The 17,711-nt window shown below is 47.6% G+C and overlaps 1 protein-coding gene across 35 annotated transcripts in view; it reads left to right on the top strand.

Annotated features, from left to right (window-relative positions):
- Positions 1-17,711, top strand: part of UBR4 (ubiquitin protein ligase E3 component n-recognin 4) — a 139,715-nt gene that overhangs the window by 43,474 nt on the left and 78,530 nt on the right. For all 35 annotated transcript variants that reach the window (XM_084963083.1, XM_084963100.1, XM_084963091.1 and 32 more), the window contains exons 29-49: positions 482-691; positions 1,817-1,918; positions 2,228-2,328; positions 2,548-2,746; positions 3,123-3,311; positions 3,707-3,770; positions 5,181-5,372; positions 5,911-5,981; positions 6,071-6,218; positions 6,634-6,861; positions 7,868-8,038; positions 9,816-9,998; positions 10,830-10,988; positions 11,328-11,480; positions 11,945-12,172; positions 12,460-12,617; positions 13,797-13,968; positions 14,216-14,417; positions 15,309-15,472; positions 15,897-16,113; positions 16,912-17,128. In XM_084963083.1, coding sequence (XP_084819209.1) covers positions 482-691; positions 1,817-1,918; positions 2,228-2,328; positions 2,548-2,746; positions 3,123-3,311; positions 3,707-3,770; positions 5,181-5,372; positions 5,911-5,981; positions 6,071-6,218; positions 6,634-6,861; positions 7,868-8,038; positions 9,816-9,998; positions 10,830-10,988; positions 11,328-11,480; positions 11,945-12,172; positions 12,460-12,617; positions 13,797-13,968; positions 14,216-14,417; positions 15,309-15,472; positions 15,897-16,113; positions 16,912-17,128 — 3,528 coding nt within the window. The remainder of the gene's footprint in view (positions 1-481; positions 692-1,816; positions 1,919-2,227; positions 2,329-2,547; positions 2,747-3,122; positions 3,312-3,706; positions 3,771-5,180; positions 5,373-5,910; positions 5,982-6,070; positions 6,219-6,633; positions 6,862-7,867; positions 8,039-9,815; positions 9,999-10,829; positions 10,989-11,327; positions 11,481-11,944; positions 12,173-12,459; positions 12,618-13,796; positions 13,969-14,215; positions 14,418-15,308; positions 15,473-15,896; positions 16,114-16,911; positions 17,129-17,711) is intronic.

Raw genomic sequence — 17,711 nt, 5'->3', positions numbered from 1 at the left:
CTGCCGTGGGTTTACGTTTCAAGGTGACAGTGATGTATTTGAAGTCATGCTTCTACAATTTCACTGTGGAAGTCAGATGCTGCCATCCTGGGGACTAAGGCAGGCCAGCGGAGGGACTGTTGTGTCTTCCTGTACATAGGTCCTGGGTCAAGTCCTCTGTCTCATTGCCAGATCCAGATCCCTGGCAGTTCTAGAAAAGTTGTCTGGGGGGTTCCTAGCTTGGGTTTCAGTTAAGTTTCTCTTCTGAATATTATGAAATACATCTTATATTATTAATTTAACATTTTAATAAATGGGTTTTTCATGAGGAAATGATTTTTGCTTCTGATAAAAGCATTACGTTGCATGACTATATGTATGTAAAAAACAGCTATCAAAGGGGGAGAAAAAACTGGAATAAAAGCCCTTCCCCTCCTTTGTGCCCCTTGCAGCTTTTTGGAGGGGCACAGTCACTAACTCGGTTCCATTTTCTTTGTTGAAGTTGGTCCGACGAAATGAACCCACCACAGGTAATTCGGACCCTGCTCCCCCTGCTTCTGGAGTCGAGCACCGAGAGCGTTGCTGAGATCAGTAGCAACTCCCTGGAGCGCATCCTGGGACCCGCAGAGTCTGATGAGTTCTTGGCTCGTGTTTATGAGAAGCTCATCACTGGTTGTTACAACATTCTGGCCAATCATGCAGATCCCAATAGGTGAGCGTGATTGAGGAAAAGAGGCAGGTTCCTGGATCTCCTGCTGCCTCGGTGAAATGTACCAACACCAGCTTCTGTATGTCATTAATTGTTTATGATTGTGCCTCTGAACAGAAAGTTTTTTTTTTTTTTTTTTTTTTTTGTCTTTTGTTGTTGTTGTTGCTATTTCTTGGGCTGCTCCCGCGGCATATGGAGGTTCCCAGGCTAGGGGTTGAATTGGAGCTGTAGCCACCGGCCTACGCCAGAGCCACAGCAACGCGGGATCCGAGCCACGTCTGCAACCTACACCACAGCTCACGGCAACGCCGGATCCTTAACCCACTGAGCAAGGGCAGGGACCGAACCCGCAACCTCATGGTTCCTAGTCAGATTCGTTAACCACTGCGCCACGACGGGAACTCCTGAACAGAAAGTTTTGTACTTGTGCACGTTTTGTGTTCTTGTGGACAAGCATGAAAGGTTATTTGAAGTCCTCTTTTGTGATTAATTCTTAGGAATAAACACGCTGTTCTCAATGTGATGAAGTGCACAAAGTAACTTGATACCGTTTCTGATGTTTCTGTGCTTCCGAGATAGGTGTTCTGTGGGATTCAGTGCTCGGATAGCATAGTTCGCCCTCGATAGTGTAGGCCATGTTGTGATGTAGGTGAGCCCCGGAGAACAGCCGAGTGGGTTACAGTGTTATCCCCCCGAAGACTGTACACATACAGAAATAAAGGGCCCAGGTGTTAGGATTTCAGCCTTTTTGTTGTTGAGAAGTCCAGGTCGTCATCAGGGGCTCCCCACCACGCGCCCCCCCGCCCCCCGCCCCAGTCTTTCCCTCTCTCCCTTTCTCTTTCTTTCTAAATGGTTTGAAATACCATAAGTGATTCTTTGAACTCTTAGCCATCAATGATGTCAGTTATTTCAGATTTTAGAAAAAATTTTTTTGTTAGAGTTAAATTCATCATGCATTTATCGAGCACCTCCTGTATGCCAGGGTCTATGCTAAGCTTAGACAAAACAAACTTGAATATTTTTCTCAAGATGTGGCTGCAAATGGACTTTGGATTTTTAATGATCAGTATTAGGTGCCATTGCAACAGCCCTTGTTTCTGGTAGTTAATTTTCCTTTTGGATTTTCAGTGGACTGGATGAATCCATCTTAGAGGAATGTCTCCAGTATTTGGAAAAGCAACTGGAAAGCAGCCAGGCTCGTAAAGCTATGGAGGAATTTTTCTCCGACAGGTGAGCTGTGATTTGTTCTCCTCAGTGAACATTTTGGGGTGCCTCCTGAAAGCGGGGACCTGTGTCTGTTGACTTGGGTGTTCTTTCTCAGGGAATGCTCAAAGCCTGCTTAGGTAGCGTGGGGAGGACTCTGGGTAACTGCTACCCCCTTGAGGTTGTTGATGGAGGGGGTTGATTTCATGAACACCCAGCATTGTTGGCTCACAAATGACCAGTCCCCAGAGGAGATGAGATTGTGAAGAAATAGAACGGATGTCTTTTATGTGAGACTTAATGTGATTTTTCCATTTTGCCTCTTCTGCCTTTCAGTGGGGAACTTGTGCAGATCATGATGGCAACAGCCAATGAGAACCTCTCTGCTAAATTCTGTAACCGAGTTTTGAAATTCTTCACCAAACTCTTCCAGCTGAGTGAGTGACAGCTTTTAGTAATCTTCTTAAGGGAACTTTGATGTCCGGCTAATGACTGCCTGTCTACTGCCCGGGTATAACTCCAGCATGAAAATGCTACCAAGTGGAGAGAATCCCTCAGAGAAAGTTTGGAAGGACGTCCAAGACTTGCTTGGATGGAAGCTTTCCCTTTTCCCCTTGCTCTCCTTCCCTGACCTCCGCCTCTCGGTCTGTCCCTAGCTGAGAAGAGCCCTAACCCAAGCCTTCTGCATCTCTGTGGCTCGCTGGCACAGCTGGCATGTGTGGAGCCTGTGCGTCTCCAGGCCTGGCTCACCCGTATGACTGCATCACCCCCCAAAGATTCTGATCAGCTGGACGTGATCCAGGAGAACAGGCAGCTGCTACAGTTACTGACAACGTACATTGTTCGGGAAAACAGGTAGAGCTATTGCATTTACTTCACTTGTTGTAACAGCCCCAGAAATAAGGACAGAGCGCTTGTGGCCATCTTTCCTTCAGGTATCAGTTTCTAGCGTTTTCTGTGATTCCACTCACTGCTCCATCTCAACAGACTCAAGGAATCTAGTAGAGCTCCTAGATCTTCCTATGGAAAAACTTGTGTGTGACTTGGCCTGTCATTTGTAACATGGGTGAATGTCTTGTGCTGTAGTAGCCCAAGTCCACGCCTGGCCCTAGTATGTATAATCATGCATTTAATGTTTAAACTTCTCTCAATTATTCTTACAAATTTAGAGGTATGAAGTCAGGTTCCTGCTGATTACTTACTTATCAATTTGCTGTTTCTTTTTTACTAGCCAAGTTGGGGAAGGTGTGTGTGCCGTGCTGTTGGGCACCCTGATCCCCATGGCAACAGAGATGCTGGCCAACGGTGATGGGACTGGTTTCCCTGAACTCATGGTTGTGATGGCTACCCTAGCCAGTGCAGGTCAAGGTGCTGGCCATCTTCAGCTCCATAATGCTGCTGTGGACTGGCTGAGTAGATGGTAAGAGGATGAAATTGGAGGAACCCAACCTGTAGGTTACAACATTAGAGAAAAAGGGGATAATTAGTTGCAGATTATTTTCTTTGTAGCGCAGAGTGAGTATAAAAGAAACTCAAACCTCCGCCTTTTTATTGGGGATTGAGGGAGTAGCCAACAACCACTCACTTTAGACTTGATCTTCATTATTAGTAGCATTTCCTTGAGGTCCTGGGGAAAGCATACCACCTGTCACTGATAGGAGCAGAGCCCCCAGATCTCTGATCACCTACATAATTTTCTAAGAATGCCTTTAGTTCACACTGTCCACAGACTGATGCAAGATTTGTAGAGAAACTTTCTTTGGTTCCTTAGATGATTTTGTGTCGTTCCCCCCCCCCCCTTTTTTTTCTGGACAGCAAGAAATACCTGTCACAGAAGAATGTGGTTGAAAAACTGAATGCTAATGTGATGCATGGAAAGGTAAGAAGAGTGAAGAGTGACAGCAGTCAGGGAGTGATGATTCTTATCTTTGTGGCCAGGTGGGAGTGTCTTTCCCATTGGCTTCTGTCCCTGGCTAGCCTGCAGAGGATAAGGCCTATAATCTCACAGGCCTCGAGGTGTGTAATTGCTAACTACATGCCCTTAAGCCTCTTCTGGGTGGCAAGGAGTGATAGAAAGGAATTATTCTGGTAAACAAACATCCAGCAATATCCTTCTTGAAACAGTGAATTATTGGTATTTTTAGATGTGGGTGTGCTCTGGAAAATGCCCCCTGCATTGGAAGTGTGTGCTCTGAGTGTTATATGGGGTTACAGTCTACCTCCTTAGCTCTAGACCTGTTGCTGAGAAAAAAGTTTGAAACTGGCAGAGATCTTGCATTCCGGCATTTTCTTCCTTCACTCATGAACCTGACAGTGGCTGAGAGCAGATAACAGGCCTCTGACCCACCACAACGCCTTTCATCTCTCCCTCCTTTCTTGCTAATCCTTATCCTTTCCACACTGAACTATCAGAGTGCAGACTGAAGGAACTTGCACATCGGAGGCTTTGATGCCAAACTGTTGGGTTTTTTAAGCAAGTGGAAAGATCTGCAGTGGTTTGCTGGAAAATTTTTCACTTCATCTCTGAAGCTGTTTTTCCTGTGCTGCATTAATTAAAAACCCAATATGCCTTTCACTAATGGTTAAAAAATGCTAATGGCAGAAAAAAAAGCCAATGAGAGCTTACTTATACTTTTAATATAGTCTTTTTTTTTTTAACTAAGGTATAATTCAGAGGATGTTACGTTAGTTTCAGGTGTACGACATAATGATTTGGTGTTTGTATATATTGCAAAGTGGTCATAATAAGTCTAGTTAATATCCATCACCATACATAGTGGAAATATTTTTTTTCGTGTGATGGCTGAAGACTTCCTCTCTTAGCAGCATGCACATATGCACTATAGTCACCCTGCTTGACAGTAGATCCCCATGACTTATGTTATAACTGAAAGTTTGTACCTTTTGACCTTCCCTTCACTCCTTTTGCCCATCCTCCCACCCCTGCCTCTGGCACCACCAATATATTCTCTGTACCAACCTAGTTTTTTCTCGAACAGTTTTTGTTTCCACTTTAATTTTATTTTCCCGAGTTTAATTGTGTTTCATTTTACAAGATTTTAAAAGTGTTACCTTTTTGCTTAAGAACGAATGAATTTATTGACCAACTACATGTAGTCATAATAGTGTTAAGAGCTGAGGGAATAGATAATTAACATGTTTTTCTTCTTTGCTTTTTATACCATTTCTTTGATCTTGAGCTTTATTGGAAAAAGCTTGAAAAACAGTTTACATAATAATTAAAATATGGAGGCAGCAGTTTCCACGGTGTGGTGGTCTTCTCTTTTAGCATGTGATAGTCCTGGAGTGCACCTGCCATATTATGTCTTACTTGGCCGATGTCACCAATGCCCTGAGCCAGAGTAATGGTCAAGGCCCAAGTCACCTCTCGGTGGATGGGGAAGAGCGGGCCATTGAGGTGGACTCAGATTGGGTGGAAGAGCTGGCGGTGGAAGAGGAAGACTCCCAGGCTGAGGATTCGGTAAGTGAAGTAAGCACCACGATCACGGCCGAGTGGCACCTGCAGAGCTCATGCTAACAAGCCCTTGGCCCTTTTTTCTAGCCCCTGTGAGTTTTCGAACTTTCCTAGTCCTTGCTGCTTTCTCACAGCTTCCATGACTAATACCAGACTGGTTTTCCTGGCCTGCAGAGCAGGTTGTAGGGATCTGATCTCTTAGGGGGAAGGACTCTTTAATAAGCACGTACCTTTTTCCATCTAGAGTCACTTGCCTTGAATTTCCTTGGTATTTGCATCCAAAATGGAGTTTCAGAGATGAGTTGTTCATGGGCATGGTGTGAGCTTCCTTGTGGAGAAAGCACAAGATTTATTCTTAACCACAAAACCTTTAAGTCTCACTTGGAATTGAAGCATATTTATAGCTTGCAGGCTGTTTCTGATTGGAGTAGGTTTCTACTGGTCACTTATAAGTCTGCGACTTATTCTGCAAAGGGTGTGTTTTTGTGGAGGCCTGTTTGGAAGGGTATATTTCTGATTAAAGAGATTTTTTTTGTCTTTGAAGGATGAAGATTCTCTTTGCAATAAACTCTGCACTTTTACCATCACTCAGAAAGAATTCATGAACCAGCATTGGTAAGAATAGTTTTTCATTTAGGTGAGGGTTTGCTGGGCCTTGATTATTGGAACTTCTGGGCTCATTGGCTGGTCCTTATCCTTTGTAGGTACCACTGTCACACCTGCAAAATGGTTGATGGGGTAGGTGTGTGCACGGTATGTGCCAAGGTGTGCCACAAGGATCATGAGATTTCCTATGCCAAATACGGATCCTTCTTCTGTGACTGTGGTGCCAAGGAAGATGGCAGCTGTTTGGTGAGAGATTGGAACATTCTCTTGGCTAGAAAGGGTGCTTCGTTAGTAACACAGACATGCTTAAGCCAAATGGGAAAATTCCCATGTCACCTTCATGGTGGCCTGGGCCTAGGAGTACGTTCTGGTTGTCACTGATCATGGCCTTAGCAGTTCACTTAGCATATGAGACCTTGCAGTGTACTTAGAGATCCTGCGGTTTATTCTAAGACCGCACAATTTCAGATGCCATAATTGAGACCTGCTGCTGTGAGTGGGTAAATAAAGTATTAGGTGTTAGATAAGAACCATGAAGATCAGCATTCAGACTTTTGGATAACATCCTCTAAGTGGTTGGTCGGTTTCTCCTTGGGGTGAGGTTTTCCTCCAGCGTCTTAGGCAGTATTTCATCTGCGCCTGTGACGTTTTCTGTCCCTAGGCTCTGGTGAAGCGAACTCCCAGCAGTGGCATGAGCTCCACCATGAAGGAGTCTGCATTTCAGAGTGAACCCAGGGTGTCAGAGAGTCTGGTGCGCCACACCAGCACCTCTCCAGCTGACAAGGCCAAGGTCACCATCAGCGACGGAAAGGTTGCTGACGAGGAGAAGCCCAAGAAGAGCAGCCTGTGCCGCACAGTAGAGGGCTGCCGGGAGGAGCTGCAGAACCAGGTGGGCGCAGGGCCTGGCCAGTCGGCCCACGGGCGAGCAGTGCTCCCGGCTCGCCTTGTAGCTCCCGTAGTGGGTGTGGGGTGGTATTCTTCTTTTTCTGAGTTTACTGGTTTCCACAGTGTGAATATGAGTAGGTGTGTGTCAGTCACTAGCTCGTAGGGAAGAATTGTGACTGAGGTGTATTTGGGAGGTGTGCAGGGGTAAGTTTTAGTTGGGAAACCCTCCAGAGCACCCTTTTTTTTTTTTTTTTTTTTTGTCTTTTTGTCTTTTTGTCTTTTGTCTTTTGTTATTGTTGTTGTTGTTGCTATTTCTTGGGCCGCTCCCGTGGCATATGGAGGTTCCCAGGCCAGGGGTTGAATCGGAGCTGTAGCCACCAGCCTACGCCAGAGCCACAGCAACGCGGGATCCGAGCCGCGTCTGCAACCTACACCACAGCTCCCGGCAACACCGGATCGTTAACCCACTGAGCAAGGGCAGGGACCGAACCCACAACCTCATGGTTCCTAGTCGGATTCGTTAACCACTGCGCCACGACGGGAAGTCCTTTTTTTTTTTTTTTTTTTTTTTTGTCTTTTTGTCTTTTTGTCTTTTGTCTTTTGTTATTGTTGTTGTTGAAGAGCACCCTTTCTTGATCAGGGTGTGAAGCACAGAAAACAGAACAGTCCGAATGATTATTTTCTCAGTTTTCCCAAGGCTGGTACAAAACAAGAAGCGTTCTAGGTGCCACGGGGAGAGCTTAGCTGCTTGCACCTAAGGGATGCACTCGAGCAGTGGGTGTCTCCTTGGGACCCCTGGTTTAGAGTAATTGCTCTAGAATTAGCACAGTAGCATATTGACTGGGATCAAATCCTGTGTGATGGTGCGAGTGAGATGAGGGCTGGAATAGCAAAGGGAGGAGATGGATTCTGGGTTCTGAAGGTGGTGGTTGGCAAGGTTACGATGATGAGTGTGACTCATTTTTTTCTGTCCCCCGCTCCCCCACCTTGTGTATTTGGATTTTTCTCAGGCCAATTTCTCCTTTGCGCCTCTTGTGTTAGACATGCTCAATTTCCTGATGGATGCCATTCAGACCAATTTTCAGCAGGCGTCAGCTGTGGGGAGCAGCAGCCGGGCTCAACAAGCCCTCCGTGAGCTGCACACAGTGGACAAAGTGGTTGAGATGACAGACCAGCTGATGGTGAGTGTGTCAGGGCCATGGAGTTGGGCGGGTGTGGGAATCAGCAGATTGCTCAGACGCCAGCGTGTGCTTGGTTCCCTGAGGAGTCAGTGAGTTACAGCAGCCACCTTGGCCATCCTGAACTTAGCAGCTAAGGTCCTGTGAAAGCCAGCTCGCGAGCTGTGTCTTCAAAAGGAGGGAATCTGGAGGCCACGTGGACCAGCCCAGAGCGTAGTCCTCTTTTCAGTCCATACGAGCAGATGAACCCTCAGGTTGTGAGGAGCAGCATTTGGGGGCAATTACAATAGTTAGAAGTGCCTTCTACATGTAGAATAGAAAACCTCCCAAGCGTATCTTCTCCCCTAAGGTTTATCTTGCTTGCAGAAATAATTCTTGTCCTGTTTGGCCAATAGCCCTTTAGGTAATTTTCCTGTAGTTCTTCATACGGCATAGTAAGTCATTATCCACTCTTAACAGCTGCTGCTCAGCATTGAACACAGGACTTGGGGTGTAGACTGCCCGGCCTCTTTAGCAGCTGTGTAAATTAGTAGAAAGTGAAGTGTCGGCTCTTCCAAAAAGGGTGTGTAAAATTGAATGAGGTGCACGAATAGACCTTACAGGGTGACTGCTTTTAAGGGAAAAATAATCACTTGGAGATACACAAACACACACACATATGTTATGGCATTTCATTAAAAACAGGTCACAGGAGTTCCCGTCATGTCTCAGTGGTTAACGAATCCGACTAGGAACCATGAGGTTGCGGGTTCGGTCCCTGCCCTTGCTCAGTGGGTTAACAATCTGGCGTTGCTGTGAGCTGCGGTGTAGGTTGCAGACACAGCTCAGATCCCGCATTGCTCTGGCTCTGGCATAGGCTGATAGCTACAGCTCCGATTCGACCCCTAGCCTGGGAATCTCCATATGCCGAGGGAGCGGCCCAAGAAATAGCAAAAAAAAACCCAAAAAAACAAAAAAAAAAAACCAGGTCACAGTTCTGGAGTCATGGTTTTAGACTTTTAGATATTAAAGATGAAGCTAAAAAATATTGGGATGGTATTGGTGATCCATAAGATTGTTGACTTTAAATTTTCCCAACTCGAATCAATGGAAAAAAAAAAAAAACCCACTTTTATCACTATCATTTTATTTTTTAAAAGGGTATTTTAGGAGTTCCCTGGTAGCCTAGCAGATTTAGGACCCAGCATTGTATTCCTGTGGCTTGAGTCCCTGCTATGGCACATGATACAAATTCCCTGGCTGGGGAATGTCCATATGCTGCAGGCGCTAGCAAAAAAAAATGATAGTTTAATTTTACATTTTTTAAAAGTCAGTACTTAGTAGTAATTACATTTATTTTTTATTTCATTTTTTTTTTTTTCAGGGCCATACCTGTGGCATATTGAGGTTCTCAGGCTAGGGGTCAAATCAGGGCTGCAGCTGCCAGCCTACGCCACAGCCACAGCAATGCAGGATCCAAACCACATCTTTGACCTATACCGCAGCTCACGGCAATGCTGGATTCTTAACCCACTGAGCGAGGCCAGTTATCGAACCTGTGTCCTCTTGGATATTAGTCAGATTCATTTCCACTGAGCCATGATGGGAGCTCCTAAATTTATTTTTATAGAAACATTCACTGCATTGTTATTGGACTGATAATAATTTCTAACTGTTCATGGATCAGAGACTGGTTTCCGTTGCTTTTGGATCAGTTATGCAGTATCAGTCACATGAATCGTGTGAATGAATCCACTTGATCTTTTTTGCCTTGTTATTACCTACTCTCTTTCTTTGCCAGGTTCCCACGTTAGGCTCCCAGGAAGGCGCCTTTGAGAATGTCCGAATGAATTACAGCGGGGACCAGGGCCAGACTATTCGACAGCTCATCAGCGCCCACGTGCTCAGGAGGGTGGCTATGTGTGTGCTCTCCTCCCCACATGGGCGCCGCCAGCACTTGGCAGTCAGCCACGAGAAAGGCAAGGTGGGTCCTCCGGTTCCTTCGCTTCCGTTTGAGGGCGTCTTTGTCTCTGGTGCTGAGAAAAGCAGATGACTAAACTCAGGTTGGCCCTTGGGGGAGAAGGTCCATTGGGTTCCAGGAAGGCTTTGGGGACAGAGCTCAACAGGCTTTTGTATTGGAACGTTGAGTTACTTTATTGGACTCAGAGCCAGTATGACGAGAACGAAGACTGTTTCTACTTAGTAAATTCCCACTTTGCCTGTTGAGCCTATAGGCAGAGGTGATCACTGGCAATTACCAAGGACAGTGTGGCTTCCAGGCTTCTCCAGTTTGGTCACCCTGGAGGACACAAGCTGAGAGACACGAGTGTTGCTAGCAAGGCTCTGTGGTCCTTGCTTAGTTCCTCGCTGCCTCACCAGCCCTCAAAGACACAGAGAAGTTGATGATGTTTTGGAGAAGTTGGAAGAGGGTATCTTAACTCATGCTTTTCTGTGTTCTGGCTTATCACCAGTTATTTTAACTTTGTCTTAACTGAAAAACAAACTTGAGATTAAGATAGCTCTAAAACATAAACATTTTCGTAGAAAATGAGAAGAGACCATGTGTGGAAATTACATAAATATTTTATGAACTGATTATATGAAGAGAAGTTGGTTTTATTACTTACCTCCTTTGTCCTCTCTGGAAGGAGGAATTGAAAAGCAATCCGTGTCTTTTAACCAGGAGACAGAGAGGCTGGTATTGGTCTTGGGGTTTCCTGAGAGACTTCTGCACAAGAAAAGCTTGCTTTTGTTACTGCTCTGTGTTTTGTAAGAGGACTGGGGTTAAGACTCCGTTGCTAACTGTCCTTTGCAGATCACTGTCCTGCAGCTCTCAGCACTCCTGAAGCAAGCAGATTCCAGCAAAAGGAAGTTGACTCTGACCCGCTTGGCCTCTGCGCCCGTGCCCTTCACTGTGCTGAGCCTCACTGGGAATCCGTGCAAGGAGGACTACCTTGCCGTTTGTGGGCTGAAGGTAACAATCTGGATCCAGGCTTAGTTATCTCGGGCTGTGGATCCCAGTCACTGTCTCTCTCCTATTCTCAGGACCACTTTCTCTTAGATATTAGAGCTTATAAGCCACTGGGAATTTCAAAGAAGTCTCTCTCTCAATTTCTTCCAGATCTTCTAGATTTCTCTCGTTTTGGAAATAATCTCTGGGTGTTCTTGAAACCTGAATATGTTACTAGACAGTCTGAATACTGTCTGAAGGCAGGGAATGTTAGGGAAGAAAAAGAAACATTAGAACTCTGGAATGAATTAGCCTACTTTCCAAAGCAGCTTTTAACCCTTCTCTTCCTCAAACCGTGTCCAGGACTGCCACGTGCTGACCTTCAGCAGCTCGGGCTCTGTTTCGGATCACTTGGTTTTACACCCCCAGCTGGCAACAGGGAACTTCATCATCAAAGCCGTGTGGTTACCCGGTTCACAGACCGAGTTAGCAATTGTCACTGCAGACTTTGTCAAGGTACAATTCCAGCTCTTTGATGATGTGGTCCTAGGATGGCTTTGCTTTGAAATCCTGAACACCTAATCTCCATTATGTGCTAGCTCCTCTTAGAAAGTAAAAATACAAAGTCCTAACATTTTGTCGCCTTTTGCTATGTTGCTGAGCAGGAGCTTTCTGTGTGTGGGTAATACACAGTTGATTCTGATTCAGCCCCCCCCCCCCCCCAAACCAAGTGCACAGCTATTGCTGTGCTTGTAGTAGAAGGTGTTGATGTGTATCTCGCCCCTGCTCATTCCTTAGGGGGAGTAAAAAGATACTTAAATCGTCATCATATGCTCAGCGCCTAGCCCTTGCAGATGCTTGCTGAATGGAGAATGGGTGCCCTCCTCACCCTCTGCAGCTCTTTGGGTTCACCTGTGTAATTTGGGCCTGGGGCTGGCTTAGATCCCCCGTATTTACTCTTTCTTCCTTCCATCCTGCAGATTTATGACCTGTCTATTGATGCCTTGAGTCCAACCTTCTACTTTCTCCTGCCTAGCTCAAAGATAAGAGATGTTACCTTCCTCTTCAACGAAGAGGGAAAGAACATCATTGTCATAATGTCTTCGGCTGGGTACATCTATACTCAGCTCATGGAGGAGGCCAGCAGTGCCCAGCAGGGACCCTTCTATGTCACTAACGTGTTGGAAATCAACCACGAGGACCTGAAGGTTAGAGCAGATGCGACCATTTCCTTCTACCTGGATTGAATTAGCTGAGCAAGTCTTCTGTTCTTTTCTTGCTTGTCTTCTTTTTACCTAATAGCCAAAGCTCTAGTCCTTTAGGACTAAATTTGAAGTTTCTCTGTTCTCACTGTACTTGTGAGATTTACCACAGGGATCTTATGCTTAGAGAGCGAGAGCCCAAAGTCGTGGTTTAAAATGACCAGCACAAGTGGGAGCGGGTGCTCAACGCAACACAAGAAATTAATGCACGTGTGGTGTGTTTGTTGTGACAGGACAGTAACAGCCAGGTGGCAGGTGGCGGTGTGTCTGTCTACTACTCCCACGTGTTGCAGATGCTGTTCTTCAGCTACTGTCAAGGACGATCGTTTGCAGCCACCATCAGTCGGACGACTCTGGAGGTGTTGCAGCTCTTCTCCATCAATATCAAGAGGTGGGAGTGCGTGGTTACGGTTGAACCTCCGCATCCAACACCCAGCAGGGCCCAGGTCCAGCAGGTGGGCTCTGCTTGGTGCCCCCCCCCCCCCCCGCTTTTTCTAAATGGCTGCAGCTGTGGAAGCACCACCAGATCCTTTAACCCACTCTGTTGGGCCTGGGATTGAACCTCTGTCTCTTTAGGTACATGAGCTGCTGCATTTGGGTTCTTAACTCACTGTGACACAGTGGGAACACTTGCTTTGTGCCTTTAAATCAAGGAGTACCCAGTGTTGGCCAGTCAGGTGGTCTGCAGGGTTTGTCCTCCACCCTGGAGACTCCAGGCTGTGAGAGGTAGCTTGGAGGGGGTGTGGCCCTGTCACTGTAGCCGGGGTAGCAAATGTGGTTTGGATTTGATTATTGGGTTTTGAGAAGTGAATGTAAGTGTCTCCTAGACACTCGTGCTGCCCACATGCCCTGTAAGTTTTCTCCTGGAGGATTTATCAGTACACAGAAAACATGTCAGTAGAGGGGGCATGCTTGGAGTTCAGGGAGGTGGAGGCCACGGACAGGTTTCCAGGTGATGGGGGTATGTGAGATGGTGAGTGTTTTATTTTTCTTTCTTTCTCTTTATTTATTCATTTGTTTATTTTTGCTGCACCTGTGGCATGTGGAAGTTCCTGGGCTAGGGGCTGAACCCACACCACAGCAGTGATAGTGCTGGATCCTTAACCCACGGAGCCACCAAGGCACTCTATCTTCTCCTTATCTGCCGCTGGAAAGCCATAGTAGTGCTTTCTCTCTGATCTCTATTTTGAGAATTACTTAGCTTGGGATGAAGTGAAAGGGATACCATTCATACATCACTTGATGTGCTGGAGATTCTTAATAAGACAGTGGGTCATTAGCAGCTTCATGGCCCTATGCAGTCGACAGCCTCTGGGCACATAGGGCCCACCTCTTCCCTCATACAGTGGAGCCTGGTCCTAAACCAGGACTCCTGCTGGAGGCACACACTGGGGTGATTGAGAGCACATACGTGGCTTGAAATAAAACCAAGACTCGCGGATGGTTTGAGTCCCTGGGTAGTTATGTTGCTCTGCGAGTCCAGCCACTGGTGAGGATGGACTTTAGGTCAAGAAAAGAACCCCTAGGTGGTGATTGGCACCCTAACCGTGGCGCTTTCTGTTGTCTGCAGTTCCAATGGTGGCAGCAAGACGTCTCCTGCCCTTTGCCAGTGGTCTGAGGTGATGAACCACCCTGGCTTGGTGTGTTGTGTCCAGCAAACCACAGGAGTGCCACTGGTAGTGATGGTGAAGCCAGACACTTTTCTTATCCAGGAGATTAAGACTCTTCCTGCTAAAGCGAAGGTCAGTGCCCCCATTCTCCCATCACTTGAATAGACTAGGAGCCTGCTCTAGCTTTCAATTTGTATGTCATGTCTCTTCCCCAGCCCTTTGGGGGGAGGCCTATAGAAGAACGTCCTCCTGGATGCCTTTTCTTTGCCTCCCTTTTGCACCCCCTCAATTAACTATGGAACCCGTTGCTTCGCTGCCTCTTCCTGTAGGTTCTGATCTGAAGGTGCCAGAACTCACACTCTCCTTTGGCCCCTCCTAGATCCAGGACATGGTCGCCATCAGGCACACGGCCTGCAATGAGCAGCAGCGGACAACGATGATCCTGCTGTGTGAGGATGGCAGCCTGCGCATCTACATGGCCAACGTGGAGAACACCTCCTACTGGCTTCAGCCGTCCCTGCAGCCCAGCAGTGTCATCAGCATAATGAAGCCTGTTCGAAAGCGAAAAACAGCCACCATCAGTAAGTAACTCTCCTCAGAAGATCGCTAGAGGCAGGGGAAGGGAAGGGAAGGGAAGGGGACGGGAATGGCGGTCCTATATTCCTGACGATGACTCAGGTAGACAGTGGCAAGTATCCATGAAGAAAGGGCGACCGTCCTGCTTGCCTGGCTTGTAAAGGCTGAGATGCATGCTGGCAGAAGCAGGGACCACCAGTGTTCTCTGCCACTTGTAGAGACACAGTGTGCAAACGGCTGGCCCCTGTTGGCCTCCACTTGAGGCAGAAGTTCCTGGGTGCCCAGGAAGAATTTGCTCTTGGACCTGGTGTGAAAGCTTTCTCTCCAGCTGTAGGGACAGTGGCTTGCCTGTGGTGATGTGCAGGATAGAACTGATTGAGTAGATTCCTCTGGTTGGTTAATTTCTCACTGAGATGTGTGGAGCCCATTTTAGGCGTCTGAGCTGGGAGTCTTGCTCCTGATGGGTCGAGGGCTCTTTGGGGAGTGAAAGCTTGAATTTAGGAGTGGGCCACTTGGGCTAAGCAAAGACCGTGGCGGGAGTCATCCCACTACCTGAAATTTGTTCTGGGTCTGTGCAAGGTAATTGTGCAGCTCATTTTCCTAAGAAGAACTAGTTTTGTTGTTTACTTTAAAGAAACCAGCTCCGAGAGAGCCTCTTGTTTGTTGTTAAGTGTAACCAGTGCTGACGCCGGATTTCTTTGGCCTGTTAGCCGTGCTGTGCTTGGGGATGATGACTGCTGGCCAGCCAGCCACATGTAGGCATCTTCCTGATGCAAACATTCAGTCCTGGGTTTGCTTAGACAGGTTTAGGGTGGTGCCTGTGGGCTCAGGGCCGCAGCGGTCGTAGAGGCCACACTGACCCATGCTCTGTGGCGATCCGGTGCTGCTCTCCACAGCAACCCGCACGTCCAGCCAGGTGACCTTCCCCATTGACTTCTTTGAACACAACCAGCAGCTGACAGACGTGGAGTTTGGTGGTAATGACCTCCTGCAGGTCTACAATGCGCAGCAGATAAAGCACCGGCTGAATTCCACTGGCATGTATGTGGCCAACACCAAGGTGAGGAGGGACCACGCTGCGCTGGGTTCGGTCCCTGGGTGGAAGGATTCTCCTCCAGTGTAGTTTGGGGACACGTCTCCTCTTAGAATGTGAGACTTACTGTCACTGACCCTTGATTCTAGTTTAATGGTCCCTAAATAACCGAAAATACTTCCTCCCCCGCGGAAGGGCTCCTATCCCAGTGTTACCAGCAGGGTTACTGTGCACAGTAGGGCAGCAGGAGGTGATTAGTGCTGGGAGAACGAAGTCTGAAATTGAAGGGTCTACTCCTGTCTCTTTTTTCCCACCTTTGGAAAAAAGGAAATCATTGCTGGGCAGGTAAAAGGTTTCGTGTAGATCCCACATGTCATTGTCACAGGAAGGCTTGAAAGTTTGCCCCAAAGAACTTGTATTCATTCTAGGATGTGTGCCTCTCCCCCCACAGCCCGGTGGCTTCACCATCGAGATCACTAACAACAACAGCACCATGGTGATGACAGGCATGCGGATCCAGATTGGGACCCAGGCCATCGAACGGGCCCCATCATACATCGAGATCTTCGGCAGAACCATGCAGCTTAACCTGAGCCGCTCGCGCTGGTTTGACTTCCCCTTCACCAGAGAAGAAGCCCTTCAGGCTGATAAGAAGCTGAACCTCTTCAGTGAGTCCCTAGCCCCCTGCACAGACTGTATCCTCTTCACTAGGACAGCTGACTAGGGGTGGAGCCAGTTTTCTGTGGCTCTCCGGTATTTTGGCACCCTCTGCTCTACTGATAGCTCTGTGCTTGCTGCTGGCGTAAAACTCTGAGCTTCATTCACAATATAAAGGAGGCCAGGAGACAGGAGGGTTGCGAGGGGCCACGATAGGGTAAACTCTGCTTCCGGGCTCAGTTCTATAGGGTTGGGTGGCCTTACTGATTGGGCAGAGAGGCGGCAGGATTAGCACAGGCATCACAAAGCTTTCTTAAGGCCTCAGGGCAAGGCCACCGGGGGGTGTTTGGCAGTGCCTTTGAACTCTCAGTGTACAAACCCCTGAGCCTTGCATCAGGCTGGCGATTCTTCTTGCCATTTACTGGCCACCTGTCATACTCTTCCTCCCAGTTGCTGTTAGCATGAATGATGGTGATCTGTGCTCTGAACAAAGGGAGCGGTCAGAGATCCCTGGGCTGGTTTGGGAGATGCAGTACCCTGATGGCACCAGAGATCCCTTCAGTGGTATTTGCAGACTCTTCTGACTAGGAGACTCTTGCAACCTTTGGTCCATGGAACTGTTTCTGCACACTCAGCATCTACATAAGATCAAAGTTCTGTTCAAGTCTCAGGAGAAAAAGTTCCTCTGTGCCTGTGAAATCCCTGTGTCTTGCTACTTTGTCCAGACTAGTCTGGTCTTTGCTTTGGAGGAGGTGGTATTAGCCTCTTAGAGAATGTGTTTTCTGAAGGCTTCTCTTGCTTTGTTGCAGTTGGGGCCTCGGTGGATCCAGCAGGTGTCACCATGATCGATGCTGTAAAAATTTATGGCAAGACTAAGGAGCAGTTTGGCTGGCCTGATGAGCCCCCGGAAGAATTCCCTTCTGCCTCCGTCAGCAACATCTGTCCTTCCAGCCTGAACCAGAGCAATGGCACAGGAGACAGTGACTCAGCCGCCCCTACCACCACAAGTGGAACTGTCTTGGAGAGGTACCAGCACTGGCAGGGGCTGGCTTCAGTTCTCACTGTTTCTCACTCTCCCTGCGGAAATCTGTGTCGAGAGAGAGAGAGAGAGAGAGAGAGAGAGAGAGAGAGAGAGAGAGAGTGAGCCTGTCATAAGTCTAGCCTGTGTTTTCCAGGATTTCGCAGGACTCCCCGCCCCTTGCCTGCACCCACCCACTCAGTGTGTCCTGAGTGTGCAGACAGAGCCTGGAGGCAGTGCTCAGGGCTAGTCTTCCCTGGGGGCTTCTGTCCCTTCCCTTCTCTTAATGCTCAGGTACCCTTTGGAGGAGCCAGAGGCTGCTGACCAGAAGATGCTTAAGCCAGTGTTATAGATTAGGATCCAGTCTTGCTGAAATTGTAGGGGAAAATCTTCCCTATCATTCTGATTTCATCATCTTCTCATCATTCTCTGCAGCAGCTATTTAATGTGGTAATAACACTGCTGGCAAGAGGCTGTCCACGGCATCTTGTAGCAGAGTTCAGAGCCTCCAGAGGCTCCCCCCCGGTGGCCTTCTTAGGCATTGCGCTTGGCTTCTTTGTGCTCAGGAGCTGCTGGTTTGCCCTGGTAGGC

The sequence above is a fragment of the Sus scrofa genome, chromosome 6 (assembly GCF_054392235.1).
Source record: "Sus scrofa isolate SSC_HxYL_T2T_F1_AM1 chromosome 6, Sscrofa_HxYL_maternal_Yorkshire_Landrace_v2.0, whole genome shotgun sequence".
Lineage (NCBI taxonomy): Eukaryota > Metazoa > Chordata > Mammalia > Artiodactyla > Suidae > Sus > Sus scrofa.
Note: the sequence above shows the minus strand (reverse complement) of the source record. Positions and strands in the feature narration are given on the sequence as shown.